This window comes from Salvelinus fontinalis, chromosome 9 (genome assembly GCF_029448725.1).
Source record: "Salvelinus fontinalis isolate EN_2023a chromosome 9, ASM2944872v1, whole genome shotgun sequence".
In the NCBI taxonomy this organism is placed as follows: domain Eukaryota; kingdom Metazoa; phylum Chordata; class Actinopteri; order Salmoniformes; family Salmonidae; genus Salvelinus; species Salvelinus fontinalis.
Window position 1 is genome coordinate 60,370,317 of NC_074673.1, and position 20,615 is coordinate 60,390,931.

Sequence of the window (20,615 nt, forward strand, 5' to 3'; positions counted from 1 at the left end):
ATTATTAATTCAGAATTATATAAAAGCCCCTTGGATATTCTCACAGACATATTATCAACCCCCCAATATATATATTGGTCATATTGGTCATGGCGCGCAAGTGGTGCACAATGCGATTGCCTTGCAGTTCTCCAGAAGACAGACCTAGCCCATGGGGAAAGAAGGAGGAGGAAGGGGGGGGGGGTAGCACAGAGCAACATTGTAAGGCGCATTGCACTAATAATGGCGCTGACTAGGGAAACGTTCCCGCTGTTCTTAGTACCTGTCTGCACATTCAAACTAAAACAATGTAACTAATAATGGCGTGAAAAATGCCCCTTAGATTTGAATTTGGAAGGCAGATATTAGAAAATAGGCGTCAGTCAAAAGTTATACCTAAATCCAAACATGGATTTAACGAAAAATTACAAGAAAAGCGCACATTTGTAAATCCCAAACTTTTAATGTAATTGGAACGGTAAATACAAATTATTTGTGACATTGTGGCTACAATAAAGAATGTAAACAAAACAACATGCTGTGTTTTTATTTACAGTAGTGATGGACAGCTGGAAGCATTTTGTATTTCTTCATCAATATCTCTATGCTTTTGTTAATAAAATATAGAGAAAAAAGAAATTCAAAATGAAAGAAACGAAGTGGTCCCAGAAATATCTCTCTGACATAGGGTCCAGCATATCTCTTGATGATTTCTTCCTCAAAGAAATCTCGAGCCATGATAGCTGAAAAAGAAAGCAACAGTGAATTATTGTGGAAACATTATTGCAGTCCATGAGTTGGAGGCTACAATATTTTTGTACCTTTTGCTTTGTAAATAGCCAAACTTAAATATATATAAATAACATATCTTACCAAGCCTTTCCATAAGTCCACGCAAGTTTCTTCAACTGTCTTCTGACTGTGATTAAAGCAATGTTGATGTGACGTGAAGCCAGCAAATTACAGATGGCCTTTGCTGATTGCTCATCATCTTCTTTCATGAGTGAGTCGATGGCTTGAATAGTCTCGCTGGAAATATGGGTGACAGCTGATGCATTGGTCCAGAGCCAGGGGGTATTGACATGTATACTACAGTATGTACTGTAGGCTATGTTTACTTGTCAGACTGCACAGTAGCCTAATAAACAAATACAGGTGACTTCTCTCTTCAAAATGCTTTAAACGCAAAATGTAGGATAAAGCTGAACAGTACTGTATTTCTTCATCAGCATCTTTATGCTTTCCTTAAAAAAGAATGCTAAAAATACACTTTCAAAAAGCAGATGTTTATTTAGTTCAAATCATATCAAATCAAAGTTTATTTGTCACGTGTGCAGAATAAAACAGGTGTAGACCTTACAGTGAAATGCTTACTTACAGGCTCTAACCAATAGTGCAAAAATGGTATTAGGTGAACAATAGGTAAGTAAAGAAATAAAAACAACAGTAAAAAGACAGTGAAAAACAGAAGCGAGGCTATATACAGTAGCGAGGCTATAACAGTAGCGAGGCTACATACAGACACCAGTTAGTCAGGCTGATTGAGGTAGTATGTACATGTAGATATGGTTAAAGTGACTATGCATATATGATGAACAGAGAGTAGCAGTAGTGTAAAGAGTGGTTGGTGGGTGGTGGGTGGCGGGACACAATGCAAATAATCCGGGTAGCCATTTGATTACCTGTTAAGCAGTCTTATGGCTTGGGGATAAAAACTGTTGAGAAGCCTTTTTGTCCTCGACTTGGCACTCCAGTACCGCATGCCATGCAGTAGTAGAGAGAACAGTCTATGACTGGGGTGGCTGGGGTTTTTGACCATTTTTAGGGCCTCTGACACCGCCTGGTGGAGAGGTCCTGGATGGCAGGCAGCTTAGCCCCAGTCATGTACTGGGCCGTATGGACTACCCTCTGTAATGCTTTGCGTTCGAAGACCGAGCAATTTCCGTACCAGTCAGTGATGCAACCAGTCAGGATGCTCTCGATGTTGCAGCTGTAGAAACATTTGAGGATCTCAAGACCAATGCCAAATCTTTTTAGTTTCCTGAATAGGCTTTGTCGTGCCCTCTTCACGACTGTCTTGGTGTGTTTGGACCATTCTAGTTTGTTGGTGATATGGACACTGAGGAACTTGAAGCTCTTAACTTCTTCTGGCTGCAGGGGCAGTATTGAGTAACTTGGATAAAGGTGCCCATTTCAAACGGCCTCGTACCAAATTCTTGCTCATACAATATGCATATTATTATTACTATTGGATAGAAAACACTCTCTAGTTTCTAAAACCGTTTGAATTATATCTGTGAGTCAAACAGAACTCATTTGGCACAAACTTCCTGACCAGGAAGTGAAAAGTCTGAAATCGAGGCTCTCTTCTAGGTCCTGCCTATAAATGGGAATGATACGTATTAGTATACATGCACTTCATAGACCTTCCCCTGGATGTCAAGAGGCGGTGAGAGAAGAAATTTAGTGTTTATCTTGGTCTGAAGTGGAATACAAGCTCTTTGTATGACGTGTCCGCCCATTTCCAGTTTTCTGGAGAGCGCGAAGAGGGACATGGATTTGTCTTCTGTTTAGCTGCCGTTATAGGCGACTACTATCTCCGGCTTTGATTTTATTTGATACATTTGACCATATCATCGTAAAGTATGTTTTTTCAATATAGTTTAATCAGATTATTGAAATTTTTTCGGGAGTTTTGCCGTGTTCCGTTCTCTGAGTTTGTTGACGATGGAGAGATTCGTGCCACTTGGCTAGTGTGCTTGCTAAATCGAGAGGGAAAGTGGCCGTTCTAAATCCAAACAACGATTGTTCTTGACAAAGGACCCCTTGTCCAACATTCTGATGAAAGATCAGCAAAAGTAAGAAACATTTTATGATGCTATTTCATATATCTGTCGTACATGTGAACTAGTCGTGGGCGCCCAACTTTTGGGTACTCTAGCTATACCGAAGCTGGATGTCGTAATGAAGTTATTTTTTAGAATTCTAACACTGCGATTTCATTAAGAACTAATGGATCTATCATTTCCTATACAACATGTATGTTTTAGTTATGTTTATGAATAGCTATTTGGTCAGAATATGTGTGTCAGAAAAAGTGTCCGAAAAAAATCCGGGCGTTGTGGGAAAAAGTAGCTAAGTTAGCACAATGTATAACCATTGATTTCAGCTCTAAATATGCACATTTTCGAACAAAACATAAGTGTATGTATAACCTGATGTTATAGGACTGTCATCTGAGGAAGAATATCAAGGTTAGTCAAAAATTATATATCTTTTACTGGTTTGTTACGATCTGTAACTTTTACTGCTGGGGAAGGGCTTGTGTTTTTGGCTATTGTGGTAAGCTAATATAACGCTATATTGTGTTTTCGCTGTAAAACACTTGATAAATCGGAAATATTGTCTGGAATCACAAGATGCCTGTCTTTCATTTGGTGTACACTATGTATTTTTCAGAAATGTTTTATGATGAGTATTTAGGTAATATGCGTTGGTGTCTGTAATTATTCTGTCTGCTTTCGGTGCAATTTCTGATTGTAGAGGCAATGTAAACTATGATTTATACCTGAAATATGCACATGTTTCGAACAAAACATAGATTTATTGAATAACATGTTATAAGACTGTCATCTGATGAAGTTGTTTCTTGGTTAGTTTGGTTGGTTCTTGGTTAGTTAGGTTGGCTTTGTGCATGCTACCTGTGCTGTGAAAAATGTCTGTCCTTTTTTGTATTTGGTGGTGAGCTAACATAAATATACGTGGTGTTTTCGCTGTAAAACATTTTAAAAATCGGACATGTTGGCTGGATTCACAAGATGTGTACCTTTCATATGCTGTATTGGACTTGTTAATGTGTGAAAGTTAAATATTTAAAATAAATATATTTTGAAGTTCGCGCCCTGCACTTGAGCTGGCTGTTGTCATAAGTTTACATTTACATTTAAGTCATTTAGCAGACGCTCTTATCCAGTGCGACTTACAAATTGGTGCGTTCACCTTATGACATCCAGTGGAACAGCCACTTTACAATAGTGCATCTAAATCTTTTAAGGGGGCCGGGGGGCGGGTCAGAAGGATTACTTTATCCTATCCTAGGTATTCCTTAAAGAGGTGGGGTTTCAGGTGTCTCCGGAAGGTGGTGATTGACTCCGCTGTCCTGGCGTCGTGAGGGAGTTTGTTCCACCATTAGGGTGCCAGAGCAGCGAACAGTTTTGACTGGGCTGAGCGGGAACTGTACTTCCTCAGTGGTAGAGAGGCGAGCAGGCCAGAGGTGGATGAACGCAGTGCTCTTGTTTGGGTGTAGGGCCTGATCAGAGCCTGAAGGTACTGAGGTGCCGTTCCCCTCACAGCTCCGTGGACAAGCACCATGGTCTTGTAGCGGATGCGAGCTTCAACTGGAAGCCAGTGGAGAGAGCGGAGGAGCGGGGTGACGTGAGAGAACTTGGGAAGGTTGAACACCAGTCGGGCTGGATGAGTTGTAGGGGTTTAATGGCACAGGCAGGGAGCCCAGCCAACAGCGAGTTGCAGTAATCCAGACAGGAGATGACAAGTGCCTGGATTAGGACCTGCGCCACTTCCTGTGTGAGGCAGGGTCGTACTCTGCGGATGTTGTAGAGCATGAACCTACAGGAACGGGCCACCGCCTTGATGTTAGTTGAGAACGACAGGGTGTTGTCCAGATCACGCCAAGGTTCTTAGCGCTCTGGGAGGAGGACACAATGGAGTTGTCAACCGTGATGGCGAGATCATGGAACGGGTAGTCCTTCCCCGGGAGGAAGAGCAGCTCCGTCTTGCCGAGGTTCAGCTTGAGGTGGTGATCCGTCATCCACACTGATATGTCTGCCAGACATGCAGAGATGCGATTCGCCACCTGGTTATCAGAAGGGGGAAAGGAGAAGATTAATTGTGTGTCGTCTGCATAGCAATGATAGGAGAGACCATGTGAGGTTATGACAGAGCCAAGTGACTTGGTGTATAGCGAGAATAGGAGAGGGCCTAGAACAGAGCCCTGGGGGACACCAATGGTGAGAGCACGTGGTGAGGAGACAGATTCTTGCCACGCCACCTAGTAGGAGCGACCTGTCAGGTAGGACGCAATCCAAGCGTGGTCCGCGCCGGAGATGCTCAACCTCGGAGAGGGTGGAGAGGAGGATCTGATGGTTCACAGTATCAAAGGCAGCCGATAGGTCTAGAAGGATGAGAGCAGAGGAGAGAGAGTTAGCTTTAGCAGTGCGGAGCGCCTCCGTGACACAGAGAAGAGCAGTTTCAGTTGAATGAATAGTCTTGAAACCTGACTGATTTGGATCAAGAAGGTCATTCTGAGAGAGATAGCGGGAGAGCTGGCCAAGGACGGCACGTTCAAGAGTTTTGGAGAGAAAAGAAAGAAGGGATACTGGTCTGTCGTTGTTGACATCGGAGGGATCGAGTGTAGGTTTTTTCAGAAGGGGTGTAACTCTCGCTCTCTTGAAGACGGAAGGGACGTAGCCAGCGGTCAAGAATGAGTTGATGAGCGAGGTGAGGTAAGGGAGAAGGTCTCCGGAAATGGTCTGGAGAAGAGAGGAGGGGATAGGGTCAAGCGGGCAGGTTGTTGGGCGGCCGGCCGTCACAAGACGCAAGATTTCATCTGGAGAGAGAGGGGAGAAAGAGGTCAGAGCACAGGGTAGGGCAGTGTGAGCAGAACCAGCGGTGTCGTTTGACTTAGCAAACGAGGATCGGATGTCGTCGACCTTCTTTTCAAAATGGTTGACGAAGTCATCTGCAGAGAGGGAGGAGGGGGGGGGGGGGGGAGGATTCAGGAGGGAGAAGGTGGCTAAGAGCTTCCAAGGGTTAGAGGCAGATGCTTGGAATTTAGAGTGGTAGAAAGTGGCTTTAGCAGCAGAGACAGAAGAGGAAAATGTAGAGAGGAGGGAGTGAAAGGATGCCAGGTCCGCAGGGAGGCGAGTTTTCCTCCATTTCCGCTCGGCTGCCCGGAGCCCTGGGTAGCCGAGCGGAAATGGAGGTGTACCGACGTCGGGCTTGCAGCCAGAAGAAGTTAACCTGCTCCACTACAGCCCTTTTGATAACAATGGGGGCGTGCTCGGTCCCCCTTTTCCTGTAGTCCACAATCATCTCCTTAGTATTGTTTACGTTGAGGGATAGGTTGTTATTCTGGAACGACCCGGCCAGGTCTCTGACCTCCTCCCTACAGGCTGTCTTGTCATTGTCGGTGATCAGGCCTACCGCTGTTGTGTCATCTGCAAACTTAATGATGATGTTGGAGTTGTTGGCAAGGCCATGCAGTCATGGTTGAACAGGGAGTACAGGAGGGGACTGAGCACGCACACCTGGGAGCTCAGTGTTGAGGATCAGCGTGGCAGATGTGTTGCTACCCACTCTCACCACCTGGGGGTGGCCCATCAGGAAGTCCAGGATCCAGTTGCAGAGGGAGGTGTTTAGTCCCAGGATCCTTAGCTTAGTGATGAGCTTTGAGGACACTATGGTGGGATAATGGGATAATGGGATAATGGTGTTGATGTGAGCCATGACCAGGCTTTCAAAGCACTTCATGACTACAGACGAGAGTGCTACGGGTCGGTAGTCATTTAGGCAGGTTACATTGGCGTTCTAGGGCACAGGCATTATGGTGGTCTGCTGAAAACATGTTGGTATTACAGACTCGGACAAGGAGAGGTTGAAAATGTCATTGAAGACACTTGCCAGTTGGTCAGCGCATGCTCGCAGTACACTTCCTGGTAATCCGTCTGTCCCTGCGGCCTTGTGAATGTTGACCTGTTGAAAGGTCCTACTCACATCACACAGTCATCCGGAACATCTGGTGCTCTCATGCATGTTTCAGTGCCATTTGCCTCGAAGCGAGCATAGAAGTAGTTTAACTCTCGGCTGTGCTTCCCTTTGTAGTCTGTAATGGTTTGCAAGCCCTGTCAGGTCTGATAAGGGTGGCAGCGTAGCCTAGTGGTTAGAGCGTTGTACTAGAAACCGAAAGGTTGCAAGTTCAAATCCACGAGCCGACCAGGTACAAATCTGTTGTCCTGCCCTAGAACAAGGCAGTTAACCCACTGTTCGTAAGTTGTAATAGAAACATGAATTTGATCTTAACTTCTTTGGGGTAGGGGGCAGTATTTTCACGTCCGGATGAAAAACGTGCCCAGAGTAAATGGCCTGCTACAAAGCCATAAAAGCTAGATTATGCATATTACAAAACTGACGTTTCTAAAACTGTTTGAATGATCTCTGTGAGTATAACAGAACTCATATGGCAGGCAAAAACCTGAGATAAAATCCAAACAGGAAGTGGGAAATCTGAGGTTGGTCGATTTTCAACTCAGCTCCTATTGAAGATACAGTGTGATATTGGTAATGTTGTGGGATATTGGTAATGCTTCCACTAGATGTCAACAGTCGTTAGAACCTTGTCTGATGCTTCTACTGTGAAGTGGGGCCGAATGAGAGAGGAATGAGTCAGGTCTATCATGGCCTAAAAATGCCCTGACCATGCAAGTTCACGGGAGAGCGAGCTCTGTTCCATCGCACTTCTGAAGACAATGGAATACTCCGGTTGGAACATTATTGAAGAATTATGTTAAAAACATCCTAAAGATTGATTCAATACTTCGTTTGTCATGTTTTTACGGACTGTAATATAACTTTTTTAACTTTTCGTTCGCACCTTCCGCTGGACCTGCCCGCACGTCATGAGTTTGGAAAGTGTACTGAACGCTAGAACAACAAGGAGGAATTTGGACGTAAATGATGGACATTATCAAACAAACAAACATTTATTGTGGAACTGGGATTCCTGGGAGTGCATTCTGATGAAGATCATTAAAGGTAAGTGAATGTTTATAATGTTACTTCTGACTTCTGTTGACTGCATAATATGGTGGATATATTTGTGTCTTGATTGGGCTCTGAGCGCCGACTCAGATTATTGCATGGTTTGCTTTTTTGTAAAAGCTTTTTTGAAATCTGACACAGCGGTTGCATTATGGAGAAGTGCATCTAAAATGCCATGCATAACAGTTGTATCTTTTAGCAATGTTTATTATGAGTATTCCTGTAAATTGATGTGGCTCTCTGCAAAATCAAAGGATGTTTTGTGACTTCTGAACGTAAGACGCCAATGTAAACTCAGTTTTTGGGATATAAATATGAACTTTACCGAACAAAACATACATGTATTGTGTAACATGAAGTCCTATGAGTGTCATCTGATGAAGATCATCAAAGGTTAGTGATTCATTTTATCTATATTTCTGATTTTTGTGACTCCTCTCTTTGGCTGGAAAAATGGCTGTGTAATTCTGTGAATAGGCTCTTACCTAACATAATCGTTTGGTTTGCTTTCGTCGTAAAGCCTTTTTGAAATTGGACACTGTGGCTGGATTTACAACAAGTGTATCTTTAAAATGGTGTAAAATACATGTATGTTTGAGGAATTTTAATTATGGGATTTCTGTTGTTTTGAATTTGGAGCCCTGCAGTTTCACTGGCTGTTGAAGAGGTGGGATGCTACCGTCTCACATTTATGAAAAATACATGGTATACAGCAAATGAAAGATAAACATCTTGTGAATCCAGCCAATATTTCCTATTTTTTAAGTGTTTTACAGCGAAAACACAATATAGAATTATATTAGCTCATCACAATAGCCAAACAAACAACGCAATTTATCCACCGCAAACATAGCTTTCGCAAAAACCAGCAATAGATATAAAATGAATCACTAAACTTTGGACAACTTCATCAGATGACAGTCTTATAACATCATGTTATACAATACATTTATGTTTTGTTCGAAAATGTGCATATTTAGAGCTGCAAATCGTGGTTATACATTGTGAATACGTAGCAACAATTCACCAAAATCTCCGGAGATATTTTGGACAGTCAATTAATCTAATCAAAGAACTCATCATAAACTTTACTAAAAAATACGTGTTGTACAGCAAATGAAAGATACACTGGTTCTTAACCTGTCTGGCACCGGGGTTCCTCTAGCGGAACTCCTCCCACATTCCACTGAAAAGGCAGAGCGCGAAATTCAAAAGATATTTTTGAGAAATATTTAACTTTCACACATTAACAAGTCCAATACAGACATTACATTACAATACAGCAAATGAAAGATACACATCTTGTGAATCCAGTAAACATGTCCGATTTTTAAAATGTTTTACAGCGAAAACACTACATATATTTATGTTAGCTCACCACCAAATTCAAAAAAGGACAGACATTTTTCACAGCACAGGTAGCATGCACAAAGCCAACCTAACTAACCAAGAACCAACCAAACTAACCAAGAAACAACTTCATCAGATGACAGTCTTATAACATGTTATACAATAAATCTATGTTTTGTTCGAAAAATGTGCATATTTGAGGCATAAATCAGTTTTACATTGCAGCTACCATCACAGCTACCGTCAGAAATAGCACCGAAGCAGCCATAGTAATTACAGACACCAACGTCAAATACCTAAATACTCATCATAAAACATTTCTGAAAAATCGATGGTGTACAGCAAATTAAAGACAAACATCTTGTGAATCCAGCCAATATTTCTGATTTTTAACCTGTTGAGGACAGAGGGCGCTGTTTTCACTTTGGGGGAAAATCGTGCCCAATTTAAACGGCCTCGTACTCAATTCTTGCTCGTACAATATGCATATTATTATTACTATTGGATAGAAAACACTCTCTAGTTTCTAAAACCGTTTGAATTATATCTGTGAGTTAACCTGTCTAGGATCAGCGTGGCGCTAGCGGCACACCCCCCCCCCCCACTGAAAAACCAGTGCCGCGAAATTCAAAAAAAATATTTTTTTAAAATATTTAACTTTCACACATTAAAGTCCAATACAGCTAATGAAAGACACAGATCTTGTGAATCCAGTCAACATTTCCGATTTTTAAAATGTTTTACAGGGAAGACACAATATGTAAAGATGTACATCTATTACCTAAAAACACATTAGCATAATCCACCATCTTTTATTTGTCCACCAACACCAGTAGCCATCACCAATTCGGCTAAACTAAGATATTTATAGCCCCTAACCAACAAAAAAACTCATTAGATGACAGTCTGATAACATATTTATGGTATGGGATAGGTTTTGTTAGAAAAAAGTGCATATTTCAGGTAGATGGCATAGGTTACAATTGCACCCACCGTCACAAATGGAATAGAAAAACTACTTAGAGCAACGTGTTTACCTACTTACTAATCATCAAACATTTCGTAAAAATACACAGCATACACGAATCGAAAGACACAGATCCTGTGAATACAGACAATATTTCAGATTTTCTAAGTGTCTTACAGCGAAAACACAATAAATCGTTATATTAGCATAGCACATAGCACATAGCAGCCCAGCATTGATTCTAGCCAAAGTGAGCGATAAAAGTCAACATCGCCAAAAGATATTAATTTTTTCACTAACCTTCTCAGAATTCTTCCGATGACACTCCTGTAACATCACATTACAACATGCATATACAGTTTGATCGAAAATGTTTATATTTAGCCCCCAAAATCATGGTTAGACAATGTGAAATGTAGCTCAGTTGGTCAGAAAATGTCCTTGCGCCACTTAGACAGTGATCTACTCTTATACATAAATACTCATAAACGTGACTAAAAAATATAGGGTGGACAGGGATTGATAGACAATTTAATTCTTAATACAATTGCGGAATTACATTTTTTAATTTATCCTTACTTTTCAATACAGTTTGCGCCAAGCGAAGCTACGTCAAAAAACATGGCGTCCTAAGCCACTAAAATGTTTCGACAGAAACACGATTTATCATAATAAAAATGTCCTACCTTGAGCTGTTCTTCCATCAGTATCTTGGGCAAAGGATCCTTTCTTGGGAGGAATCGTCTTTTGGTGGAAAGCTGTCCTCTTGCCATGTGGAAATGCCTACTGCGTTCGGGATGAACTGAAAAGCGTGCCCAACTATTCACATCGTTGCAAAAATAAATGTCCCAAAATCGCACTAAACGGATATAAATTGCTATAAAACGCTTTAAATTAACTACCTTATGATGTTTTTAACTCCCATAACGAGTAGAAACATGACCCGAGTAATATTACCCCCTTCACTAATGCTTGGAACAGGAGCGGGCCGGTGTCCTCTAGGCGCATGACGCAGCTCCAAAAGAATGACTAGCTTCAGGGTTTTTTCATTTGTAGGGCCTGTGAACGCGCAATCGACCCCATTGGAATCGTCATCACGTAAAGGAATCCAGGGGAAGACGTAAGAAGTGTCCCTATAGTCATAGCAATATCAGTGCCGTTTTAACTGACTTCAGAACAGTGGCCAACATTTCTGAAATCTGAATCCATGTCAGGGAAATTGCTGTAGAATGGGCTCTGTTCCACTTAGAGACAAAATTTCAACTCCTATAGAAACTATAGACTGTTTTCTATCCAATAATAATAATAATATGCATATTGTACGATCAAGGATTTTGTGGGAAGCCGTTTCAAAAATTACCCAATTAGCATAAATAGTCTAAACAGCGCCCCCATCCCCAACAGGTTAACCTGTCTAGGACTGGGGTTCCGCTAGCGGGCCGCCAAATTCAATCAACAGAAATCTCATAATTCAATTTTCTCAAACATACAAGTATTTGGCACCATTTTAAAGATAAAATTCTCGTTAATCCAACCACAGTGTCCGATTTCAAAGAAGCTTTTCAGCAAAAGCAGAACATACCATTATGTTAGGTCAGCAACTAGTCACAGAAAGCATACAGCGATTTTCCAAGCAAAGAGAGGAGTCACAAAAAGCAGAAATATTGATCACATTAATCACCAACCTTTGATATTCTTCATCAGATGACATTCCCGGGACAACATGATACACAATACATGTATGTTTTGTTCGATCAAGTTCATATTTATATCCAAAAACCTCAGTTTACATTTGGCTTTGCCTCCAAAACATCCCGTGAATTTGCACAGAGCCACATCAAATCACAGAAATACTCATAATAAAAATGTATAAAAGATACAAGTGTTATTCACAGATTTAAAGATATACTTCTCCTTAATGCAACCGCTGTGTCACATTTCAAAAAAACTTTACGGAAAAAGCAAACCATGCAATAATCTGAGTACGGCGCTCAGAGACATTCTCAACCCAAGAAGATATCCGCCATGTTGAAGTCAACATAAGTCAGAAATAGGATTATAAATATTCACTTACCTTTGATGATCTTCGTCAGAATGCACTCCCAGGAATCCCAGTTCCACAATAAATGTTTGATTTGTTCCATAAAGTCCATAATTTATGTCCAAATTCCTCCTTTTGTTAGGGCGTTTAGTAAACAAATCGAAACTCACGAGGCGCGGGCAAGTCCAGCGGAAATGACGGACAAAAAAATCCAAAAAGTTATATTACTGGTCGTAGAAACAAATCATACGATGTATAGAATCAATCTTTAGGATGATTTTATCATAAATGTTCAATAATGTCCCAACCGGAGAATTAATTTGTCTGTAGAAAAGCAATGGGACGAGAGGTAACTTTCTCACGACCGCGCATGACCAGCCCGTGGCTGCTGGCAGACCTCTGACTCATTCCCCTCTCATTCAGCCCCCCTTCACAGTGGAAGCCTGCAACAACGTTCTAAAGACTGTTGACATATATTGGAAGCCTTAGGAAGTGCAAGATGACCCATATCCCACTGTATATTCAATAGGGGATGAGTTGAAAAACTACAAACCTCAGATTTCCCACTTCCTGGTTGGATTTTTTCTCAGGTTTTTGCCTGCCATATGAGTTCTGTTATACTCACAGACATCATTTTCAAACAGTTTTAGAAACGTCAGAGTGTTTTCTATCCAATACTACTAATAATACGCATATATTAGCATCTGGGACTGAGTAGGAGGCAGTTTACTCTGGGCACGCTTTTCATCCAAACGTGAAAATGCTGCCCCCTATCCATAAGAAGTTTTAAAGCAGAAATTAACAACAGGAGGTTTGTCCTTATAAATTTGTATGTGTATGAACCAAACACAGTGAAGTGGGTTTCTGTTTGGGTGTCTTAGACAGGAACTCTCACAGGTAGCGCCTAAAGAGACGCTGGTGGTCGGTGGGAACTGGAACTGAACGATGGATTTGACAAAATACAGAAATGGGGAGGAGCCTCATTCAGGCTCAGTGGAGGTGTTAAGGGACATCATTAATCAGTTTGAACTAGTGAATGTTTGGAGAACAAGACATCCCAACACAAGGCAGTATACATGGGTGAAGGTCTTTGGGTCTAGGGTGAGTGCAGCCCGACTCGATCAGTTTTACATGTCCAGGAATCAGAGCAATAGGGTGTTGGGCTATACCATTCTCCCGGTAGGTTTTTTGTATAACCACATAAACATGGCTCTGCTGTCTATTTCACCAAGGCCTCGGCATGCATCATATTGGATGTTTAATGTAATGCTCTTTCAAGATACCACTTTTTGCTCATGTTTCCAGACTTTTTAGGAAAGTGGGGGCAGTGAAGAGAGGAGTATGAGTCTCAGAGTCAATGGTGGTATACAGCTCTCTCACCCTCAGAGGTTACGAGAATATTGGGGGAACTCGAGCGTAGTATAAGTGTGGTGGAGGTAGAGCTGGTGGGGTAAGGCAATGTAGGCCTCCATGCTAATTTAGCTGAATTACGTAGGGACCTTGGCAGGTTAAAGCGAATGGAGCACCATATAAATTTTTAAGCCAGTGAATGGAACCACATCACGTTTTCCAATTATGTTCCACCTACTTTTAATTAATTATTAAGCCAGTGAATGGAACCACATCACATGTTTTCCAATTATGTTCCACCTACTTTTTTTTTTTTTTCATGTTGTATGAAAACATACAACATACATACATTTTCCAGGTTAAAGCGAATGGATCACTTGTAAGAGCTAATTCTCCATGCTCAAGGAGATGGATGCTCCCAGCTCCTCCTCCTTGGTTTGGAAAGACAGAGCGGTGAAGCCAAGGGTGTGCATTGTCTACGGCTGTCGGATGTGCGGGTGACCTCTGTGGTGGGGGAGATGCGGGAGCGGACTGTGGAGTTTTATACTGAATTGTATAGGGCAGAATGTTTGATCCTGTTTGTGCTCAGGTTTTGTTTGCAGACCTCCCTAAGCTCTCTCTGGCACAGAGGGTGATCTTGACATTCCCCTGTTCTCCCATTAACTGGCAGAGGCCGTAATCCAGATGTCCCCCGGCCGTGCACCGGGGGTGGATGGACTCCCAGTGGAGTTTTATAAAAAAATTCTGTGGAATAATTGCACTGGACTTCTTTTGTATGTTGCGTGAGTGCATTGGAATAGGAGAGTTGCCGATGAGCTGTCGTCGTACGGATTTGACTCTCCTACACAAGAAAGGGAACTTGTGTGAATTTAGGAGCTGGAGGCCTGTGTCATTGCTTTGTGCAAACTACAAGATTATTGCCAAGGTCGTCTCTAACAGGCTGATGTTCCATCTGGACTCTGTAGTACACAGGGACCATACATATTGTATCCCAGGATGCTCCATCATGGACAGCTTGTTCTTAACCTGTTGGGGATGGGGGCGCTGTTTAGACTACTTATGCTAATGTGGCTAATTTTTTAAACGGCTTCCCACAAAATCCTTGATCGTACAATATGCATATTATTATTATTATTGGATAGAAAACAGTCTATAGTTTCTATAGGAGTTGAAATTTTGTCTCTAAGTGGAACAGAGCCCATTCTACAGCAATTTCCCTGACATGGAGTCAGATTTGAGAAATGTTGGCCACTCTTCTGAAGTCATTTAAAAGGGCACTGTCGTTGCTATGACTATACGGACACTTCTTACGTCTTCCCCTGGATGCCTTTACGTGATGACGATTCCAACGGGGTCGATTGCACGTTCACAGGCCCTACAAATGAAAAAACCCTGAAGCTAGTCATTCTTTGGGAGCTGCGTCATGAGCAAAGTGGACACCGGCGCGCACCTGTTCCAAGCGTTAGTTTAGCCTGTTATATTTCTCCGGTCATCTTTTCACTCGTTATAGGAGTTAAAAACATCATAAGGTAGTTAATTTAAAGCGTTTTATAGCAATTTATATCCGTTTAGTGCGATTTTGGGACATTTATTTTTGCAACGATGTGAAAAGTTGGGCACGCTTTTCAGTTCATCCCGAACGCAGTTGACTTTTCCACATGGCAAGAGGACAGCTTTCCACCAAAAGACGATTTCTCCCAAGAAAGGATCCTTTGCCCAAGATACTGATGGAAGAACAGCTCAAGGTAGGACATTTTTATTATGATAAATCGTGTTTCTGTCGAAACATTTTAGTGGCTTAGGACGCCATGTTTTTTGACGTAGCTTCGCTTGGCGCAAACTGTATTGAAAAGTAAGGATAAATTAAAAAATGTAATAACGCAATTGTATTAAGAATTAAATTGTCTATCAATCCCTGTCCACCCTATATTTTTTAGTCACGTTTATGAGTATTTATGTATAAGAGTAGATCACTGTCTAAGTGGCGCAAGGACATTTTCTTTACCAGCTTGTCTACATTTCACATTGTCTAACCATGATTTTGGTGGCTAAATATAAACATTTTCGATCAAACTCTATATGGATTGTGTAATATGATGTTACAGGAGTGTCATCTGAAGAATTCTGAGAAGGTTAGTGAAAAAATTAATATATTTTTGGCGATGTTGACGTTATCGCCCACTTTGGCTAGAATCAATGCTGGGCTGCTATGTGCTATGTGCTATGCTAATATAACGATTTATTGTGTTTTCGCTGTAAGACACTTAGAAAATCTGAAATATTGTCTGTATTCACAGGATCTGTGTCTTTCGATTCGTGTATGCTGTGTATTTTTACGAAATGTTTGATGATTAGTAGTTAGGTAAACACGTTGCTCATTGTAATTATTCTAGTCCATTTGTGATGGTGGGTGCAATTGTAAACTATGCCATATACCTGAAATATGCACTTTTTTCTAACAAAACCTATCCCATACCATAAATATGTTATCAGACTGTCATCTAATGAGTTTTTTTGTTGGTTAGGGGCTATAAATATCTTAGTTTAGCCGAATTGGTGATGGCTACTGGTGTTGGTGGACAAATAAAAGATGGTGGATTATGCTAATGTGTTTTTAGGTAATAGATGTACATCTTTACATATTGTGTCTTCCCTGTAAAACATTTTAAAAATCGGAAATGTTGACTGGATTCATAAGATCTGTGTCTTTCATTAGCTGTATTGGACTTTAATGTGTGAAAGTTAAATATTTTAAAAAAATATTTTTTTTGAATTTCGCGGCACTGGTTTTTCAGTGGGGGGGGGGGGGGGTGCCGCTAGCGCCACGCTGATCCTAGACAGGTTAATCAGGGACATGTTGGACTTGTCGAGAGTTTCTAATGTGAACTTTGGACGGGTCTCTTTTAACCAAGAGAAGGCTTTTGATGGAGTGGAGCATGAGTGTCTGTTTAATGTGATGTCTGTGTTTGGGTTTGAGGAAATGGTTTTGGCCTGTGTGAAGCTGTTGTATGCTGGGTATGCTGGGGTGTCATGTATGGTCAAGGTGGGAGGGGGGCTCAGTAGGCCAGTCTGGGTGAGGTGGGGCATTAGACAAGGATGCTCTCTATCGGGGCAGTTATATACACTAGCCATTGAGACTTTTTTGAGCCTGCTAGGTAGGAGACCGCAGGGAGTGTGTTGACAGGCATAGCAGTTGACAGGCATATGCAGATGACGTTTCTGTGATGGTCAGGGATGGGCAGGACATGTAGGCACTTGAGACTAGTCTGAAGGTGTACGAAGGAGCTTCTTCAGCTAAGGTGAACTAGGGCAAGAGCGGCGCTCTGTTATGTGGGGCATGGAGGGATAGCCTCCCCTCTGCTTCCAGGGGATTTTCCAAGGGGTTTGTATGATTAGTGCGTATGTTATCGTATGTGTGTGTATGCGTGTGTCTGTGCTAATGTTTGTGTTGCTTCGCAGTCCCCGCTGTTCCAAAAGTAGTTTTTTTATCTGTTTTTTTTATCTAATTTTACTGCTTGCGTCAGTTACTTGATGTGGATAGAGTTCCATGTAGTCATGAATGAAAAACAACTATGAATTGAATCCCCTATTGATTTGAGTAGTGTGTATACTGCATTTCAGCTTTAAGATGCAAATGTATAAACAATTAAGTAAACCTGACTGTATTAAATAAATGTAATTCATAAATCATATATTTCTCACTTTAATTTCCCTGCTCCCTCACCTTTCTCTCTCTTGCTCTCTTCCTTCCCATCCCTTTCTCTCTTTCTGCTGGTGTGCATTCAGCTACCAGAGCAGTGGGACCCCCATGGTAGTCCCCAGACCAGCCTGTCAGTCCCAGTGCTTCCCACAGGCATGCCCTTCCCTACCCAGCCACAGCACAGCACCTCGGTCCCCGACTCTACAGAGGGCTTCGACCTCAACAAGCCCGACCCATACGACCTCTATGAGAAGTCCAGGGCCATTTATGAGAGTAGGCGTGAGTATTGTTTCATGGTATAACGCAGTGGCGATTTTAGCATGTAAATGTAAATCTTGGTGGGGAAAACTCACTTTTTTAATACATGCCAGCAAAGCCACTCTTCCCGTTTCTGCACTTTAGTATTTTCCTTGACTGAGAACATATGACAAAGTAATATCCGCTTCGTCCAGTAGTGGCAGAAATTAGCTCTACCACAATCAAAAACGAACAACCAAATCAACATACAGTAGCTTCATTACATTAATGATATACCCCCTGTAGGTGTAAATATATATATATATATATATATATATATATATATATATGTATTGGTTCTGTGTTCATGTACAGACGCTTCACTTGTTTTGTATCGCTTTATGTTCTTTATTATTATACTCACCAACTGCAGCTGCTTCATGACTCCCAGCGTCATTGTTACAACATTTTGGAAGTGTAAGTCCTATATCTAGGAGATATAAGACATGTTGGGGGAGTCAGGAGGGTGCGATATTTAGGGTGCAATAATGAAGGACTCATTGCGCTATCAACGCTGCAGGAGTAATATATACTTCGCCCTGTTCCGGGATGAAGTCGAACACCCTGACTTTCAGTGCGACAATTGCCTGCTTGCGGGGGCTACAGAGAAGAAATCGCTACGCTGGGCATACAAATAGCTGATTTGCACAGACTACTGGGAAAGCCAAGACCTGCAATTTTCTCGTTTTCCTCCTCTCCGAGGGCCATGCATCACGCTGGACTGATGGGAATCTCGCCTTCAGGCAGGTTATCTTTGGTGGTCTGGCCACTGCTCAGAAGTGATCGCTCACCAACAAAAAAATTGAGTCGGCGGGACCTTTGTTGCTGAATCGTGGGATGATCCTCTCCTGGATCTGGCTGGCCAGACAGGGAGACATGTCGCTGTTCATCGTGGAAGTCGAGGGCAGCGCCCGCCAGTTTCTGAGCCCTCTGCGGAGACGTGATTCATGAATGAGCTGCCAACATCGAAGAGCTTCGCAGCTCTGAAGCCTGATGTTCCAGCACCATCTTTTCCTTCCGTATTGGCCAATGTTGTGATGGTATTGCCGGGGTCTAAGGTGGGTTCTGCTTCACTGGGGTCTGCGGTTCATGGTCAACTGTGAGGACAATGTTAGCATTGCATATAAGTCAGTTTTTACCATCTCCTTTTTGGTCACTGTGAGAGTTCAACATGTTGTATCTGAAAGTGATGACATGCCTAATGGTGCTAACTGGAGAAATGTCATTGCTATTCCTACTTTGTTTAATTTTCCTAATTGGTATAATCCAATCTTGAGTCTCCTGTTTTTCTGAAATCTCAAAGTAATCTGACTTATATTGAAACTCTAAAACTTTTCATTCAGAAAAGGTTTACTCATTTTTAAAACTTAACATTCGTAGTTTAATACATAAATTGGATCATGTGGGCCTCTCTGACCCTCTCAGGCAGACCCTTAATTTTATCTGAAACCTTGTTAACCTCTACAGAGTACCTAACCCGGATCCGGGAGCACCCCCCCCCCCCCCCCCACACACTGATTAGCATCGCTAGCATAGCGTCACAATTAAATAGTAGCATCTAAATATCATTAAATCACAAGTCCAAGACACCCAATGAAAGACACAGATCTTGTGAATAAAACCACCATTTCAGATTTTTTAAATGTTTTACAGGGAAGACACAATATGTAAATCTATTACCTAAACACGTTAGCAAAATGACACCATTTTCTTACTCCAACAGTTTCTTACTCCATCAGGTGCTATCACCAATTCGGCTAAACTAAGATATTGATAGCCACTAACCAACAAAAAAATTCTTAAGATGACAGTCTGATAACATATTTATGGTATAGCATAGTTTTTTTTTTTTAAATGTGCATTTTTCAGGTATAAATCACAGTTCTACATTGCAGCTGCAATCTGATATAGTGCTGATGCAGCTAGAACAATTACAGAGACCAACGTTATATAACTAATTACTTGTCTTAAAACATTTCAGAAAAAATACACAGCGTACAGACATTGAAAGCCCAACATCTGGTGAATCCAAACAATATTTCAGATTTTTTAAATGTTTTATAGCGAAATTAGCATAACTAGCTAATTAGCATAACCAGGCCAGCCAAAACCAGCTGGACGCGCGCGACCAGTTCACATGCACGACAGATATATGAAATAACATCGTAAATTGGGTCTTACTATTGCTGGTCTTTCATCAGAATGTTGATCAAGGTGTCCTTAGTCCTGATGAGTCGTTCAATCCATTCACAATGGCAACTTCCCCTCTTCATTTAGCCTGGGTACTGGTCGACTAGCACGGTCCATGTCCAAAGTTAAAAAACTCAAAGAACGGAACACGGCAAAACTCCCGAAAAAATTCTAATAATCTGATTAAACTATATTGAAAAAACATACATTACGGTGATATGGTCACATGTATCAAACAAACTTCGACACGGAGATAGTTTTCATCCGTAACGTCAGCATAACAAAAGACAATGCCACCTCTGAAAACGCGCATCTCAGAAACCGGAAGTTGTCGGTCACGCTAAAGAAATAGATCTTATTTCACGTCAGTACAAGATAAACAAAAAATTTCTCCTCTGACGTCTTCCAGACACCCAGAGGAAGAAGAAGGAAGTGTCATTCGGGTCATAGGTCGCGTGACCATATATAGGCAGAGCTTTGAAGCGAGCATACACATCTTGCAATCTTTTTCTGGCTCAGGGAAAGTGCTGTGAAATGACCTGTGTTTGACTCAGAGACTCAATTGGAACGGTTTTAGAAACCATAGCTTGTTTTCTATCCAATGCTATATGGTTATATGCATATAGTAACAGCAATAATTGAATAAGAGGCAGTTTAGTCTGTAGAGGCAATTATGCTAATGCGAAACAGCACCCCCTGTATTCTCAAGAAGTTAACTGATAAAACCCAGGACTCTGAGGTTGTGGTGTTGCTATTTACACAAATCATCTTCTTTCTGTGTCTCTGTTAAAAGCTACATCCAGTCCTATACAATTTAACTTCTACTTCCTCCCAATCCCGCACCCCCATCAGTAAAAAAGCTGACTAGCATAGCCTAGCATAGAGTCACAAGTAAATAGTAGCAT

The 20,615-nt window shown here is 41.6% G+C and overlaps 1 protein-coding gene across 7 annotated transcripts in view; it reads left to right on the forward strand.

The window, feature by feature from the left end:
- Positions 1-20,615, forward strand: part of LOC129862896 (membrane-associated guanylate kinase, WW and PDZ domain-containing protein 2-like) — a 362,503-nt gene that overhangs the window by 311,646 nt on the left and 30,242 nt on the right. For 6 of the 7 annotated variants that reach the window (XM_055934980.1, XM_055934975.1, XM_055934978.1 and 3 more), the window contains one exon: positions 17,310-17,502. In XM_055934980.1, the coding sequence (XP_055790955.1) occupies positions 17,310-17,502 (193 nt within the window). The remainder of the gene's footprint in view (positions 1-17,309; positions 17,503-20,615) is intronic. The other variant, XM_055934977.1, reaches the window with a different exon arrangement.